Source organism: Pristiophorus japonicus, unplaced genomic scaffold (genome assembly GCF_044704955.1).
Source record: "Pristiophorus japonicus isolate sPriJap1 unplaced genomic scaffold, sPriJap1.hap1 HAP1_SCAFFOLD_141, whole genome shotgun sequence".
NCBI lineage: Eukaryota > Metazoa > Chordata > Chondrichthyes > Pristiophoridae > Pristiophorus > Pristiophorus japonicus.
In genome coordinates this window covers 1565963-1583912 of record NW_027251082.1, presented here as the reverse complement: position 1 = coordinate 1583912, position 17950 = coordinate 1565963, and the positions used below count along the sequence as shown (strand labels likewise).

The following is a 17950-nucleotide window of genomic DNA, read 5'->3' as shown; positions in this document are numbered from 1 at the left end:
CGCAGTGTTTGGACTCATAGGAAAGGGAATTTCATTTGGAACTATCTACCAGAAAGTTTGAAATCCTAAAGTGCACATGGAAGAAACTACGAACTTTAATCGAATTTGGGATTTTTAAAAGGTGTATGTTGGGTCTGCAAGAAAAGGGGTGGGGTCAATATCTAAAGGACCAGTTTGAACATTGGAACTAATCAAATTGTCTGGGAACTGTATACCCTCGAAACTTGCCCCTTGAAAACATTAGCATTTAAACAATGCCACATACATATTCCAACACCTTTTTCATCAGGCATAGAAATATCTGGCTCAGGCCAGACTAGCACAATGGCTACAGGAGGCCAATGCAATCAACACCCACTCAAACCTTGAGTAGGTTAAGATCAGTGGAAAAAAAAACCAATCTAAAACTGCTGCATTTTTCAAAATCAAAAAGTCCACCAATGAGAAGAATCGATTTCAGCAGGAGAGGCGGACTGGATAATCTGGATATAAAAAGGGGTTTCTGACGTAGTGAAAAAGAAGTGATGATTTTCCGTGCCCTCGTGATTCAACAACCACAACCACTAGCCTCTCGACACTGAAGGAAAACCAGTGTCTGAAGACACTGAAGATAGAAGAAACAAACCACCAGACTGCAGAAGGCACAGTAGTGAGTATAACCTCTGGTCCCCAGAACTCCCAACTCAGTTAGGCCAGGAAAGGTGGGAGGTTGGGCATTGTACTGCTCAACGGTGTAAAGATTTTCGTTGGGTCCGTTTAGTGGGATTTAGGGGGATTGTTTTGTTGGTGTCTTGCTGTTTGTTGAGTTACACCTTGTCAAATAAATTGGAAGCCTAAAGTTCCTCTTGGAATCACCTTGTCTCAGTTCTATTGTATTACATCTCCTGATCGTGAGTCTTATGTCAGAACCGTGTAAGGGAAGCTAGGAGCGCCTCGAAAACGCTCAACTGTGTGTCACAGGCGAGGGAAGAAGGGGTTAGGAGTGTTTGACACTCACAGGTGCCTCACAGGCTAGGCATAAGCTGTGGGGACGCACGAGTCTCAAAACCCCCTTCATAAGCTGTGGACACATCTCTCCAGGGGTGCTCTTGCAGCACTCAGGGTACCTCACAGGCCAGGCATAAGCTGTGAGGGCAGAGGCCCAGAGAGAGACACCCAAGGTACAACAACCCTGTGAAAACCCCTTACAGACTACATACACCACCACAGACAGTTCAGCGTGCTGGGCGCTCATAGTACTGGGGAGTTTAATCACCAGGGCAATACCTGCCTCGGGGTCATAAACTCCGCAGCCTGTGAGTCGCTCACCTGCAGATACTGTGCTTGAACTGTCCACATAGATCTCTCGGCCTGTGGGGTGTAACCCAGCCCGAAAGCCTATGTTAATTTCCCATACCCCTTCTACAGAACACCAGTGGGCTGTCCCTGGATAAATCATGTTGGCTGTGAGTCTTGGCTCGCAGAGACCCTTTACCCTTAGGTCCATTTGGGAGAGGAGCAGGGTCCAGTGAGCAATGTGGGCACTGCTCACTGTCCCGTCCTTGATTCTCCCGTCCAGGAACACTTGGGTGGGAGTATGGTGGGTAAGGAGTGTGATAGGGGACCCTCCTCTCAAGTTTGCAGATGACACTAAGCTGGGTGGCGCTGTGAGCTGTGAGGAGGATGCTAAGAGGCTGCAGGGTGACTTGGACAGGTTAGGTGAGTGGGCAAATACATGGCAGATGCAGTATAATGTGGATAAATGTGAGGTTATCCACTTTGGGGGCAAAAACACGAAGGCAGAATATTATCTGAATGGTGACAGATTAGGAAAAGGGGAGGTGCAACGAGACCTGGGTGTCAGGGTTCATCAGTCACTGAAAGTGGGCATACAGGTACAGCAGGTGGTGAAGAAGGCAAATGGCATGTTGGCCTTCATAGCTCGGGGATTTGAGTATAGGAGCAGGGAGGTCTTACTGCAGTTGTACAGGGCCTTAGTGAGGCCTCACCTGGAATATTGTGTTCAGTTTTGGTCTCCTAATCTGAAGAAGGACGTTCTTGCTATTGAGGGAGTGCAGCGAAGGTTCACCAGACTGATTCCCGGGATGGCTGGACTGACATATGAGGAGAGACTGGATCAACTGGGTCTTTATACACTGGAGTTTAGAAGGATGAGAGGGGATCTCATAGAAATGTATAAGATTCTGACGGGACTGGACAGGTTAGATGTGTGTAGAATGTTCCCGATGTTGGGGAAGTCCAGAACCAGGAGACACAGTCTAAGGATAAGGGGTAAGCCATTTAGGACTGAGATGAGGAGAAACTTCTTCACTCAGAGAGTTGTTAACCTGTGGAATTCCCTGCCGCAGAGAGTTGTTGATGCCAGTTCATTGGATATATTCAAGAGGGAGTTAGATATGGCCCTTACGGCTAAAGGGATCAAGGAGTATGGAGAGAGAGCAGGAAAGGGGTACTGAGGGAATGATCAGCCATGATCTTATTGAATGGTGGTGCAGGCTCGAAGGGCCGAATGGCCAACTCCTGCACCTATTTTCTATGTTTCTATGTTATCAGTGATCTTTTCACAGCCCAGTGAGTGGCTAGGAGGTGCCACTCACAGTTGGAGTATCCCTTCTCCATGTCCGTGAGTATCCTGGAGGAGTAGACCACTGGTCTCAGCCGGCCATGCTGCTCTTGGATCAGTACTGCACTCAGACTGTCCCCACTGGCTGCTACCTCCAGGAAAAACTCTTTACCCCCATCGATGGCCCCTAGAGCTGGCACGGTCTGTAGGTCTTTCTTGAGTTGGATAAATGCTGCCTCACAACCTTTGTCCCATTCCCACTCCACTCCCTTGTGTAGGACTCGGAGCAGAGGGGCTGCAGTGGCTGATAATCCTCAATGTAATCTCTGCAGTACCCGGTTAGCCCGAGAAAAGATCTTACTCCTGTCACTGTGTTGGGGGCGGGTAACTTCTGCACTGCTTCCCTTCTAGCCTTGTCAATGGCTCTCTCCCCAGCGCGCTCATAGTCCCAGGAATTTGACTTCCTTCAGGCCGATCTGTGCCTTCTTGGGGTTTACTTTAAATCCCTCTTCTTTCAGCAGCTCCAGTAGCTCAGCCAGCAGTGGGCCATGTTCCTCCCCCTGATCGGTGAACAGGAGCAGGTCATCCACATACTGCACCAACTGCTGGGGTCTGCTAAAGCCCTTTAAACAGTTGGCCATACACTGGTGGAAAACACTGGGGCTGTTGTGGAAACTCCGAGGGAGACAGTTCCAAGTGTATTGCTGCCCTTTAAAGGTAAAAGCAAACTTGTTCTGATCTTCCCTTCTTAAAGGTATGGACCAGAACCCGTTGGAAATATCCAGCACCGTGAAGGTGGTCGCGGAGGCTGGGATACTTCCAGTGAGGTCAGCGACAGCAGCAACAGTGGGTGCACAGGTGGGGATGTTACGGTCGAGTACTCGATAGTCCACCGTGGCTCTCCAGGAGTTGTCTGGTTTCTTAACCGGCCACAATGGAGAGTTCACATGGGTAGCTATTGGTCTCAATACCCGCTGTTTAACCAGAGAACCCAAGGCTGTTTCCATGTCTGTCTCCACCTCCCTGGGGAAGTTGCACTGTTTCTGTGGTCAGGTCATGGGGTCCCCATCTATACTAACCTCGACCCCATTTATTCTCCCACAGTCGTGTTTGTGAGTAGCAAAAGCTGCAAGGTTTTCCCTCACATACGCTTGATATTCTACAGGGGTGTTACTGACCAGTGATTCAAGGTCGTAACCATCCTTTGGTGTCATGGTGCACACTGTCCCTTTTCCCTGTTTTCCTGGGATAACCATCACCTCACTCTCCTGTCCCGTACAGACTGACCCCCAAAGACAGTGGTTTCTTAAATCCACTAGGATCCCGTGGCCTGGGATCCCTCTCCCTTCCTGCTCCCACTTCATCAGGACACAAGTCCACTTGGTGTGGAGTGTACCGAAATGAATGGAGAGCGGAACGGAGAATGAGCCAGTCTGTTCAGTGCCTGTGAACCCTACCAAGCTGTAGGGGACCCCGTTAGACAGAGGTGAGGTGGTGGGGTTCGCTGTATAGACAAGGGTGCTTGAGGTACCGGTGTCCAGCAGGTAAGTCCCTTTCACCTTTTCCACTTCCATCTGTACGGTCAGTCTCCCCCACACATCATACTCGAGGACACACAGGTGGACGGGCTGTGCCTGTCCCAGTCACGGTTTTGGTTGGGAGGGGGCAGGTGGGATCTCTGTACCGGTGGCAGTGGCTACCCTCCCAGGGCCATCTAACATGGCTCGGAGCGCAGGTAAATCGGTCTCAAACGAGTGGGGAGGGACTGGCTTATCTGTCCCGGTCTTTTGGGCCGGGGTTGGAGAATTCTTTCCTGCGCTATTCTCCCAAGGATTTCCACAATCCTTTCTCCAGTGCCCACTCTTTCCGTACCCGAAGCAGGTATGTTTTGTATTGGGGGGGTTACCCCCCTCATGGTGCCATTCCCTCTTGTCTTGGTTAGGTCGGATTTCGTGAACCCTTCCCTTTTGTGGGGGCTCTTCTGTCCCTCTGCTGTTTCTGTAAGCTCGGGTCAGTTGCCTAAACACTCCCTGTTCTGTGGCCTGGGGCTCTCTGGGGTCGAACCAGGCCTCAGCCTTGGTTCTTATTCTGGGTAAACTGTCAGTGACTAGGCTTCGGAGCCAGTGGGCTAACTCGGCCGGGTTTCAGTGATCTCTGTCTATGTCCCCACTACAGGCGCTCTGGTACACAGGCCACAGTCGGTCTGAGAAAGCCTGTGGGGTTTCTCCTGTGAGCTGCACCGTTTACTCTAGAGAAGGGACTCCGTCATTGCAGCCCATAGTTTCTAAATGTCTGTCTGGGTGGCAGCAAGTGTTTTCTGTCCTCTTTTGCTCTCAGTAGAGAGGGACTGGTACAGTTTGCTGTCGAGGGATAGGAGAAGCATCTTTGCCATTTCTGCATCATCGCACCCATTAATATCCCCGGCCTGTTCCACCTCCACAAAGTGAACCGGGGGGTCTCCCTTTGGAGTGAGCTTTCCCAGGTGGGTTATCATAGCCCTAAGCTGGTGGGGAGTGTGGGGGACCACAAACTGACTTTCCAGGGGCCCTGGACCCCCGCCACTGGTGGGTGGGCCAAACCTCTGTTGCCGGACTGGGCACATTGGCCCTGGTTCTGGCTCTCCCTGTTCTGGCTCCCCTCCCTCTCCTCCCTGCGGCCAAGCCGAGCTGAAACTTGGTACCACAGGTAGTGGTGGTTCACTATCCCTGTCCGTCCCACAACTCGATCCCCCCTCCTGCTGCTTCACCGGTGTAGTCACCGGTACCACAGGTAGTGGTTCACTATCCCTGTCCGTCCCACAACTCGATCCCCTCTCCTGCTGCTTCACCGGTGTAGTCACCGGTACCACAGGTAGTGGCCAGGTGGTTCACTATCCCTGTCCGTCCCACAACTCGATCCCCCCTCCTGCTGCTTCACCGGTGTAGTCACCGGTACCACAGGTAGTGGTTCACTATCCCTGTCCGTCCCACAACTCGATCCCCCCTCCTGCTGCTTCACCGGTGTAGTCACCGGTACCACAGGTAGTGGTTCACTGTCCCTGTCCGTCCCACAACTCGATCCCCCCTCCTGCTGCTTCACCGGTGTAGTCACCGGTACCACAGGTAGTGGTTCACTATCCCTGTCCGCACCACAACTCGATCCCCTCTCCTGCTGCTTCACCGGTGTAGTCACCGGTACCACAGGTAGTGGCCAGGTGGTTCCTTCCTTCTCTTCCAGGTTTACCTGGGGCGTACCCGGCTTATTAAACATAACATGCCTTTTGCCTTGGACAGAGCAAGGTTTAAACTTTTAATTTGTTGCTGGCAGAGACCGTGGTCTCCCGATTCAAACCCATCAGTGCTAGTTACTTTATACACTGCCTGCATATCTTTTAATCTTTCCTGGAGCTCTTTTACTTGTCGGGTGAGGAGAGTGCTTTCCTCCCTCAGTGACTTTTCATTACTTTTGGCCTCGGTAACCTGACAGTGAAAATAGTCCTGACTGTTTTTAAACCTTTCCATTATTTGGGTCCTTTCCTGTTTTAGCTTACGGAGTTCTCCCGATAATCTTTCTTCTGCCACAGCCCTTTCCTGATAGGTCTCTGCACATTCCCATAACTCTGCCTGTAGTGTCTCATTGGTTTTGTCGAGGAGTTGGACCTGTTGCTGTAGACAGACTGACCAGATTGCCTTCTCTACTGATTCTTTGTGACCCTTGCTTGCTGTCCACTGGGCTGCAGCATCGGCTGGACGCTTAGCGCACAACAGACCAAGCACCCATTCCTCAGTGACATTCACTTGCTTGTACACATCGGAGGAAATCCTCTCTTCCCCCAAACCAGCACTCTCCGCATCACACCCCTTGGACCAGAGTCCTGCCGCGGTCACCATTTGTAAGGGGTGGTCCCGGGCTTCAGGTTCACCTCTGACCTACTTGAGCGGTTCGAATGGCTCCCACTCCCTTGGGTTCTGGACTCTGGGTTTATTTGGGGGATGTGACAAAGTGCAAAGGACACTGGTTTGGTGCAAAAGAACTTTGTTTTTATTACAGACAAGAAAGTACAAGGTCAGCCTTATAATCACTCTAATAAAGAACAATACATTACACATTCAAAGGGGGTTACAGTAAAAGTTACACCTCCCACCTCCCAGTACCTAATCCTAGCTAGGTTAGACTCCAGGGCAGGTAGGGACTATGCTCACCAATCCTTTCTGGTCAGTTAGCAGTAGTTCGCGATTTCAGGGTTCATTGACTTCTGTAGGTTCTGCTTGCCATACCCTAAACATCGGAGAGGACTTCTTACTGCACAATCTTCAGTTGGGTTGAGTCCGCTGATGCGGAAAGGCGCGTTTTGGATTTGTGGGGTAAGTACCCGTTTTATTTCGTTAGAAGTAGGTTTTTACAGTACTTTAGGTAATGTTTTACCTGTTGGTAGCTCAGGAACAGCTTGTAGGCTGGAAACTTTCGATTCTTCGGTTTCTTTCCGTTGGAGTTTTGTTTGGAGTTTGGTCGATGGCGGTGGATTTTGGTGGTACCACGTTGGCTGTGATCAGTTGCTGCCACGATGGTGATCTTCTTCCTTCCCTTTAGGACTTCAGGACTTCGAGGCTGGAGAAGTTAGTTTTCAACTGTCGCGTTGGTCTCTCTCCCTTCTTGATACATAGTCTAGTATGGCATACAAGCATAGCATCCCCAGTGTCTCCTGAGGTAGTAGCAACCTAGCCTCTGTTAAAACAGGGGCCAGTTATATGGTTTGAGCTGTCCTATTCTTTGTGCCAAATCAGTCCAGAATTCGTTGTTTAAATTTGGCAGGCTTGACATTACTTTGTAATATTTTGGCGGGCTCGATAAAAGTTAATATGTCTTGGGTGGGTTGCTCCTTCTAAATCTGTTTCCTGATGGAAAATATCAGCTTGGTAATCGAAATGTCCTTTTGTGCTTGGTTTTTACATACAGGCTGTAGTGGGCCCTTTTGTTTTTATTCGTGCTGAAGATGGCTTTTCTCGGTCCGGTTGGATGGCTGGCCATCTCTGAGTTAATGTTGTAATATTAATGTCTCTTGTGGAGAAGGGTTTTCAAATATCCATTTCTCCAGACACTTTACCTTAGCCCCAACACCCAGACAGTTCCAATAATCACGTTGGCTCCTGCAGTTCCTTTAGGCCCACCCACAGACTTGAATTTGTCCTGTAAAAGTCAAAAATTCAATTAAAGTTCGTAGTTTCTTCCTTAAGTACTTTAGGATTTCAAACTTTCCGGTAGATAGTCCCAAATTAAATGTCCTTTCCACTGAGCCCAAACACTGGCGGGGTGGGGGGGGCGGGGGTTGGGGGGGGTTGCGGGTGAGGTGGGGGGAGCGGGGGGCGGGGGGGGGAGGTTGCGGGTGAGGTGGGGTTCCAGTGAATTTTGACCTTTCACCCCACTGGTCACTGCCTGCCATTCTGAAAAGGACCCGTTTATCCGACTCTCTGCTTCCTGTCTGCCAACCAGTTCTCTATCCACGTCAGTACATTACCCCCAATACCATGTGCTTTAATTTTGCACCAATCTCTTGTGTGGGACCTTGTCAAAAGCCTTTTGAAAGTCCAAATATTTTCTCTGAACGTAGATGTTATAACCATGCATCCATTGTGGATACAAACCGTATTAGCATACAACGTCCGTTGCCTTTCTGTAATAGTACCGAGTCAATTAATTTATGCCATGCTCTTGTCACGTTTGCAGAGGAAGATATCCAAGAATCAGGCGGACCAGAGGCACACCGGAGGAGGCCCTGCTGATATACAGACCCTGACTGACTTGGCACAATGTGCTGTAGCACCAGTGGGCAGTCACAGTCGCTCTGCCACCGGCGGTGGTGCAGGTCCCGTTGTTGTACCGTGTGACTAATGTGTAAAGCAGTGGTAAACCAGAGTCATTTAAAGTCATCTAATGGCATTTCATTATAATATAATAATGGTGCCGTGTTATGCATGCAGCTTCTGTAATACTATCAGGTCAAGAACATAAGAACAGAAGAAATAGGAGCAGGAGTAGGCCATACACCCCTCGATCCGATCACGGACTCAGCTCCACTTCCCTGCCCGCTCCCCATAACCCTTTACTCCCTTATCACTCAAAAATCTGTCTATCTCCACCTTAACTATATTCAATGACCCAGCCTCCACAGCTCTCTGGGGCAGAGAATTCCATCGCTTACAACCATATGATGTAATCATATTTAACGTCTCTCGTTCACATTTATTGCAGTAATGTTGCTCCTCGTACATATACCAGCACAGTGCAAGCATTCTCCTGTCTACCCTTCTGTTCTAATAACCTCAATGATGATTTGCAGGTCCCGAGACTCCCGAGGTGTGAAGGGAGGCCCCTCCACGGACACCTGTGCCATTGCAGGTGGTCATCACCACGGGTCCAGAGGGGACTACTGAGGAGGAGGAAGATGACCAATTGCCATCTGTTGTACCTGCGGTCTTCATGGGTGGATGAAGTAGCGGGCCAAGCGGCTTACAGCAGGCCACTCCAAGGTGTATAGTGCCCAGGCCAACCCCACGGAGGTTGGGTCAGCGAGCTGGGCACGCACTGCGACGGGCAGATCTTCCTTCTGACCCGGAAAATGTTTCTTCCAAAACGTCTTCTCCTCCAGCCACTGCCCCCCACAGCAGCAGGCCTTGAGGTCCCCTGCTGCAAGACGTATTGGTCCCGTTACTCGGGGATTGAAACGGGGGCTTATTAGAAGGGGGGGGTCAAGGTTCAGGAGGGAAGAGTGGCCGCAGGTAGGGAGGAGGGGTGTTGTATATTGTTGCTACTTCTTGTTCAAAATACATTTTTGTTAAATGTTCACTGTTATGTTATTGTTGTGTTAAAAATATTGTTGAATGTTTGGGGTGGGGGTGAGGGGGTGTTATATATGTTTGTTGTAAAAATTCTCAGATGTGAATTTAACTATTAAATATTTTTATTTAACTATACAATTGTCCTGACGTGCCTTCTAATAACGTACGGTGAAACATCAGGACAAGGGTTGGACACAATGGCCATGGTCAGCCCAGGCCGGGCAAGGATGGAACACAACACAACTGTAACTGTCACCAATGTAAGCTCACACAAAGTCTTCATTTATCAGCTGTTGACACAAGGGTTTTACAGCCACGTAACTACCATGGGGCTTTTCCAGTCTTGTGGGGGGAGCATGGGTTCATCGCCAGGCTGATTGTCCTCCCCGAGGTCCTCCTCATCCTCCTCCTCATCCTCCTCTTCCGATTCCCCTCTCTCCTGAGGTGGACCGGCGATCCCATTTGCAATTGTTGTCCTCTCCTGATAGCTAGGTTCTACAACATGCAGCACACCACAATAAACTCAGCGACCTGCTCAGGGTGGTATTGTAGGTTATCTCCTGAGTGGTCCAGGTATCTGAAGCACTGTTTAAGCACTCCAATTGTCTTTCTAACGACATCGCATGTCGCTATATGGCTTTCATTGTAGCACTTCTCGGCTTCTGTCCGGGGCTTACGCAGGGGGGTCATGAGCCACCTGGCAAGGTCATATCCTTTATCCCCCAGCATCCAACCGTGACCTTGTGGCTGACTCTTAAACAGGTCAGAGACAGTGCTCTCACGCAAGATGTGCGCACCATGGATGCTGCCTGGATAATTGCATTTACTGATGATGTGCCGAAAGTCTAGTCCCATAGATTCTAGAACGGTTCCCGTGGACTGGAATGTTGCTAATGTTACGCCTCTATTTAAGAAAGGAGGGAGAGAGAAAACGGGGAACTACACACCAGTTCGCCTGACATCAGTAGGAGGGAAAATGCTAGAATCTATTATTAAGGGCACTGAGAAAATAACAATAGGATTGGGCAGAGTCAACATCGATTTATGAAAGGGAAAACGTGTTTGACAAATCTGTTTTGAGTTTTTTGAGGTGGTAACTAGCAGAATAGATCGGGGGAATCAGTGGATGTTGTCTGTTTGGATATTCAGAAGGCATTCGATAAGGTGCCACACCAGAGATTATTAAACAAAATGAGGGTTGATGGGATTAGGGGTAATATACTAGCATGGATTGAGGATTGGTTAAAGGACAGGGTTGGGAAAATGTTGTTAAAGAAGCAGTAGCAGGACATTTGGAAAAACATAATGCAGTCAGGCAGAGTCAGCATGGGTTTATGAAGGGGAAGTCACGTTTGATAAATTTGCTGGAATTTTTTGAGGATGTAATGAACAGGGTGGATAAAGGGGAACCAGTGGATGTGGTGTATTTGGATTTCCAGAAGGCATTTGACAAGGTGCCACATAAAAGGTTACTGCACAAGATAAAAGTTCACGGGGTTGGGGTAATATATTAGCATGGATAGAGGATTGGCTAACTAACAGAAAACAGAGAGTCGAGATAAATGGTTCGTTTTCTGGTTGGCAAACAGTAACTAGTGGGGTGCCCCAGGGATCAGTGCTGGGACCTCAACTATTTACAATCTATATTAACGACTTGGAAGAAAGGACTGAGTGTAACGTAGCCAAGTTTGCTATGATACAAAGATGAGAGGTAAAACAATGTGTGAGGAGGACACAAAAAATCTGCAAAAGGCTAAGTGAGTGGGCAAAAATTTGGCCGATGAAGTATAATGTTGGAAAGTGTGAGGTCATGCACTTTGGCAGAAAAAAAATCAAAGAGCAAGTTATTATTTAAATGGAGAAAGATTGCAAAATGCTGCAGGACCTGGGGGTACTTGTGCATGAAACACAAAAGGTTAGTATGCAGGTACAGCTAGTGATCAGGAAGGCCAATGGTATCTTGGCCTTTATTGCAAAGGGGATGGAGTATAAAAGCAGGAAAGTCTTGCTACAGTTATACAGGGTATTGGTGAGGTCACACCTGGAGTACTGCGTGCATTTTGGCTTCCATATTTACGAAAGGATATACTTGCTTTGGAGGCAGTTCAGAGAAGGTTCACTCGGTTGATTCTGGGGATGAGGGAGTTGACTTATGAGGAAAGGTTGAGTATGTTGGGCATCTACTCATTGGAATTGAGAAGAATGAGAGGGGATCTTATCAAAGCGTTTAAGATTATGAGGGGGCTTGACAAGGTGGATGCAGAGAGGATGTTTCCACTGATGGGGGAGACTAGAACTAGGGGGCATGGTCTTAGAATAAGGGGCCGCCCATTTAAAACTGAGATGAGGAGGAATTTCTTCTCTCAGAGGGTTGTAAATCTGTGGAATTCACTGCCGCAGAGAGCTATGGAGGCTGGGACATTGAATAAATTTAAGACAGAAATAGACAGTCTCTTAACTGATAAGGGATTAAGGGAGCGGGCAGGGAAGTGGACCTGAGTCCATGATCGGATCAGCAATGATTGTATTGAATGGCGGAGCAGGCTCGAGGGGCCGAATGGCCTACTCCTGCTCCTATTTCTTATGTTCTTATGTTCTTATGACTGCTGCACCACCGTTGATCTGAGCATCCAGCACTCCAAACCCAAGAAACACAAACGCTGTTTCAGAAGGACATTGGAGTGTTAGAGTCATCCTCCACCCAGAGATGTGGGCACGGAGAAGGCAAACAAGTTTATCATTGTCCATCGCCCGAGCACCCTCTTCTCTGGGTCATAACCAAGTGTAAAGCTGTTATTGTATTCTAGCACATCTAGTCTTTGTAATCTAAAGCCCAGGGGATTCTGGCCAAACACAGTTACATCAAGGTGAGGCCCTTTCACTGGACGGGACAAACCGTGACATCACAGGGCAAGCCTGCCCCTACCCTGTGCATCACAGTGAGATCAGGCATCACAATAGGTTTGTAACCTGGGGCTACCTGAGACACAAGCAGTTTCAGTGAAGGAAAGCACTGACTGGGACTAACTGGCTGATCTCTCCAGCAGTGACTGTGGCCGGATACAATATCTCACCATCTTTGCTTTATGAAGAGAACACGATGAAAACATCATCAACCAGCAGATTAGAGAGAAGGTTGTGAGCTTTGAAAGGTTGGTATTAACCTATTGATCTTGTATCATCATTTGTGAAAGTCAGAATGAGCAACATAATGAGTTTAATAGATACAGTAATACTGGTGCACAGTAGCTTGTTGGAACAGTTCATTTTGTTGTTATTCGATCTACTTTGGGGTTGTTAATAGTTAGTCTGGAGCCTGCAGCCTGCTCGCAGATGGTTACTGAGTCCCACTCTCAGCTCCCTCACTGACCAGACCCTCCCAGCCCTTGAGTTTGGTGCTCACTCCGTGTTCTGTAAATGTAGACAACTACTTATCATTGGTAGATCTCCCGGGGCATTGCTGGGGACAGTCTGCAGGGTGAGCAACAGTCACACATGTAACTGGGCCCCACTGAGAGAAGGGGGCACGGAGAAGGCAAACAATCCCATCACTGCCCATTGCCCACACACCCGACTCTCTGGGTCATAACCAAGTGCAAAGCTGTAATTGTATTCCAGCACATCCAGTCTAAGGCCCAAGGCCATTGCATCAAGGTGAGGCCCTTTCACTGGACGGGTCAAACTGTGACATCACAGGGCAAGCCTGACCCTACCCTGAGCATCACATGATCACTGACATCACGATAGGTTTGTAAATAGGGGCAACATGAGGCAGAGAGGCTGCACAAGCAGTTTCAGTGAAGGAAAGGGAGCTGTACTGACTGTGACTAACTGGCTGATCTCTCTAGGGGTGAATGTGGCCGGCTAGAAGACCTGGTGAAGGGAGCGTGAACAATGGAATCATCACTAACCAGCTGACAGTCGGAAGGGTGTTGTTGTGGAAGGTTTGTTTATTCCAGCTAGAACTAGGGGCATAATCTTAGAATAAGGGGCCACCCATTTAAAACTGAGATGAGGAGGAATTTCTTCTCTCAGAGGGTTGTAAATCTGTGGAATTCACTGCCTCAGAGTCTTTGGATGCTGGGACATTGAATGGATTTAAGACAGAGATAGACCATTTCTTAACTGATAAGGGATTAAGGGGTAATGGGGAGCGGGCAGGGAAATGGAGCTGAGTCCATGATCGGATCAGCAATGATCGTATTAAATGGCGGAGCAGGCTCGAGGGGCCGAATGGCCTACTCCTGCTCCTATTTCTTATGATCTTATGTTCTTATGACTGCTGCACCACCGTTGATCTGAGCATCCAGCACTCCAAACCCAAGAAACACAAACGCTGTTTCAGAAGGACATTGGAGTGTTAGAGTCATCCTCCACCCAGAGATGTGGGCACGGAGAAGGCAAACAAGTTTATCATTGTCCATCGCCCGAGCACCCTCTTCTCTGGATCATAACCAAGTGTAAAGCTGTTATTGTATTCTAGCACATCTAGTCTTTGTAATCTAAAGCCCAGGGGATTCTGGCCAAACACAGTTACATCAAGGTGAGGCCCTTTCACTGGACGGGACAAACCGTGACATCACAGGGCAAGCCTGCCCCTACCCTGTGCATCACAGTGAGATCAGGCATCACAATAGGTTTGTAACCTGGGGCTACCTGAGACACAAGCAGTTTCAGTGAAGGAAAGCACTGACTGGGACTAACTGGCTGATCTCTCCAGCAGTGACTGTGGCCGGATACAATATCTCACCATCTTTGCTTTATGAAGAGAACACGATGAAAACATCATCAACCAGCAGATTAGAGAGAAGGTTGTGAGCTTTGAAAGGTTGGTATTAACCTATTGATCTTGTATCATCATTTGTGAAAGTCAGAATGAGCAACATAATGAGTTTAATAGATACAGTAATACTGGTGCACAGTAGCTTGTTGGAACAGTTCATTTTGTTGTTATTCGATCTACTTTGGGGTTGTTAATAGTTAGTCTGGAGCCTGCAGCCTGCTCGCAGATGGTTACTGAGTCCCACTCTCAGCTCCCTCACTGACCAGACCCTCCCAGCCCTTGAGTTTGGTGCTCACTCCGTGTTCTGTAAATGTAGACAACTACTTATCATTGGTAGATCTCCCGGGGCATTGCTGGGGACAGTCTGCAGGGTGAGCAACAGTCACACATGTAACTGGGCCCCACTGAGAGAAGGGGGCACGGAGAAGGCAAACAATCCCATCACTGCCCATTGCCCACACACCCGACTCTCTGGGTCATAACCAAGTGCAAAGCTGTTATTGTATTCCAGCACATCCAGTCTAAGGCCCAAGGCCATTGCATCAAGGTGAGGCCCTTTCACTGGACGGGTCAAACTGTGACATCACAGGGCAAGCCTGACCCTACCCTGAGCATCACATGATCACTGACATCACGATAGGTTTGTAAACAGGGGCAACATGAGGCAGAGAGGCTGCACAAGCAGTTTCAGTGAAGGAAAGGGAGCTGTACTGACTGTGACTAACTGGCTGATCTCTCTAGGGGTGAATGTGGCCGGCTAGAAGACCTGGTGAAGGGAGCGTGAACAATGGAATCATCACTAACCAGCTGACAGTCGGAAGGGTGTTGCTGTGGAAGGTTTGTTTATTCCAGCTAGAACTAGGGGCATAATCTTAGAATAAGGGGCCACCCATTTAAAACTGAGATGAGGAGGAATTTTTTCTCTCAGAGGGTTGTAAATCTGTGGAATTCACTGCCTCAGAGTCTTTGGATGCTGGGACATTGAATGGATTTAAGACAGAGATAGACCGTTTCTTAACTGATAAGGGATTAAGGGGTAATGGGGAACGGGCAGGGAAATGGAGCTGAGTCCATGATCGGATCAGCAATGATCGTATTAAATGGCGGAGCAGGCTCGAGGGGCCGAATGGCCTACTCCTGCTCCTATTTCTTATGATCTTATGTTCTTATGACTGCTGCACCACCGTTGATCTGAGCATCCAGCACTCCAAACCCAAGAAACACAAACGCTGTTTCAGAAGGACATTGGAGTGTTAGAGTCATCCTCCACCCAGAGATGTGGCCACGGAGAAGGCAAACAAGTTTATCATTGTCCATCGCCCGAGCACCCTCTTCTCTGGGTCATAACCAAGTGTAAAGCTGTTATTGTATTCTAGTGCATCTAGTCTTTGTAATCGAAAGCCCAGGGGATTCTGGCCAAACACAGTTACATCAAGGTGAGGCCCTTTCACTGGACGGGACAAACCGTGACATCACAGGGCAAGCCTGCCCCTACCCTGTGCATCACAGTGAGATCAGGCATCACAATAGGTTTGTAACCTGGGGCTACCTGAGACACAAGCAGTTTCAGTGAAGGAAAGCACTGACTGGGACTAACTGGCTGATCTCTCCAGCAGTGACTGTGGCCGGATACAATATCTCACCATCTTTGCTTTATGAAGAGAACACGATGAAAACATCATCAACCAGCAGATTAGAGAGAAGTTTGTGAGCTTTGAAAGGTTGGTATTAACCTATTGATCTTGTATCATCATTTGTGAAAGTCAGAATGAGCAACATAATGAGTTTAATAGATACAGTAATACTGGTGCACAGTAGCTTGTTGGAACAGTTCATTTTGTTGTTATTCGATCTACTTTGGGGTTGTTAATAGTTAGTCTGGAGCCTGCAGCCTGCTCGCAGATGGTTACTGAGTCCCACTCTCAGCTCCCTCACTGACCAGACCCTCCCAGCCCTTGAGTTTGGTGCTCACTCCGTGTTCTGTAAATGTAGACAACTACTTATCATTGGTAGATCTCCCGGGGCATTGCTGGGGACAGTCTGCAGGGTGAGCAACAGTCACACATGTAACTGGGCCCCACTGAGAGAAGGGGGCACGGAGAAGGCAAACAATCCCATCACTGCCCATTGCCCACACACCCGACTCTCTGGGTCATAACCAAGTGCAAAGCTGTAATTGTATTCCAGCACATCCAGTCTAAGGCCCAAGGCCATTGCATCAAGGTGAGGCCCTTTCACTGGACGGGTCAAACTGTGACATCACAGGGCAAGCCTGACCCTACCCTGAGCATCACATGATCACTGACATCACGATAGGTTTGTAAACAGGGGCAACATGAGGCAGAGAGGCTGCACAAGCAGTTTCAGTGAAGGAAAGGGAGCTGTACTGACTGTGACTAACTGGCTGATCTCTCTAGGGGTGAATGTGGCCGGCTAGAAGACCTGGTGAAGGGAGCGTGAACAATGGAATCATCACTAACCAGCTGACAGTCGGAAGGGTGTTGCTGTGGAAGGTTTGTTTATTCCAGCTAGAACTAGGGGCATAATCTTAGAATAAGGGGCCACCCATTTAAAACTGAGATGAGGAGGAATTTTTTCTCTCAGAGGGTTGTAAATCTGTGGAATTCACTGCCTCAGAGTCTTTGGATGCTGGGACATTGAATGGATTTAAGACAGAGATAGACCGTTTCTTAACTGATAAGGGATTAAGGGGTAATGGGGAGCGGGCAGGGAAATGGAGCTGAGTCCATGATCGGATCAGCAATGATCGTATTAAATGGCGGAGCAGGCTCGAGGGGCCGAATGGCCTACTCCTGCTCCTATTTCTTATGATCTTATGTTCTTATGACTGCTGCACCACCGTTGATCTGAGCATCCAGCACTCCAAACCCAAGAAACACAAACGCTGTTTCAGAAGGACATTGGAGTGTTAGAGTCATCCTCCACCCAGAGATGTGGGCACGGAGAAGGCAAACAAGTTTATCATTGTCCATCGCCCGAGCACCCTCTTCTCTGGGTCATAACCAAGTGTAAAGCTGTTATTGTATTCTAGTGCATCTAGTCTTTGTAATCGAAAGCCCAGGGGATTCTGGCCAAACACAGTTACATCAAGGTGAGGACCTTTCACTGGACGGGACAAACCGTGACATCACAGGGCAAGCCTGCCCCTACCCTGTGCATCACGTGATCACTGACATCACGATAGGTTTGTTACCTGTTATATATGCAGACTATAGATATACTCTCTGTGTAGTGACTGTATAGTTACATAAGATGGAGACTTGTTACCTGATGTACTATCAGTTATGGTTTACACTGTGTATATACTATGCTGGCACCACTAGAGGGTGCAACTAGTGGAGGCCGGGGTTTCCTGCCCCTGAGGCAGAGGCTGTCCACCAGAGGGCACTGTGGTGGGAGATCTGAGGGTCACCTGTATAGGTGTGCAGGGCCCAGTATAAAAGGCTGCCCACCATGCTTGTGCTTCACTCTGGAGTTATGAATAAAGGACCAAGATCACTACAGTTTGTGTACAACACGTTGCCTCGTGGAGTCTTTCATAAATGCATTACACACATAACAACTGGCGACGAGAATACGGACTTTCATGCGATTATGGTTACCTTTGGTACACTAAAAGACTTTACAGAGGGTGATGATTGAGATGCCTACACGGAAAGACTGGAGCAATATTTTGTGGCAAACGCCCTGGCAGGGGAGATGGACACATTGGCGGAGAAGCACAAGGCATTACTGCTGACCAGTTGTGGGCCCGAGGTCTATCACCTC

At 48.6% G+C, this 17950-nt stretch overlaps 1 protein-coding gene across 1 annotated transcript in view; it reads left to right on the top strand.

The window, feature by feature from the left end:
* LOC139242650 (probable G-protein coupled receptor 139) overlaps nt 1–8431 on the top strand; it is a 41163-nt gene extending 32732 nt beyond the window's left edge. Inside the window, exon 3 of the mRNA XM_070870454.1 lies at nt 8151–8431. Coding sequence (XP_070726555.1) covers nt 8151–8431 — 281 coding nt within the window. The remainder of the gene's footprint in view (nt 1–8150) is intronic.
* Nucleotides 8432–17950: the final 9519 nt, after the last annotated feature.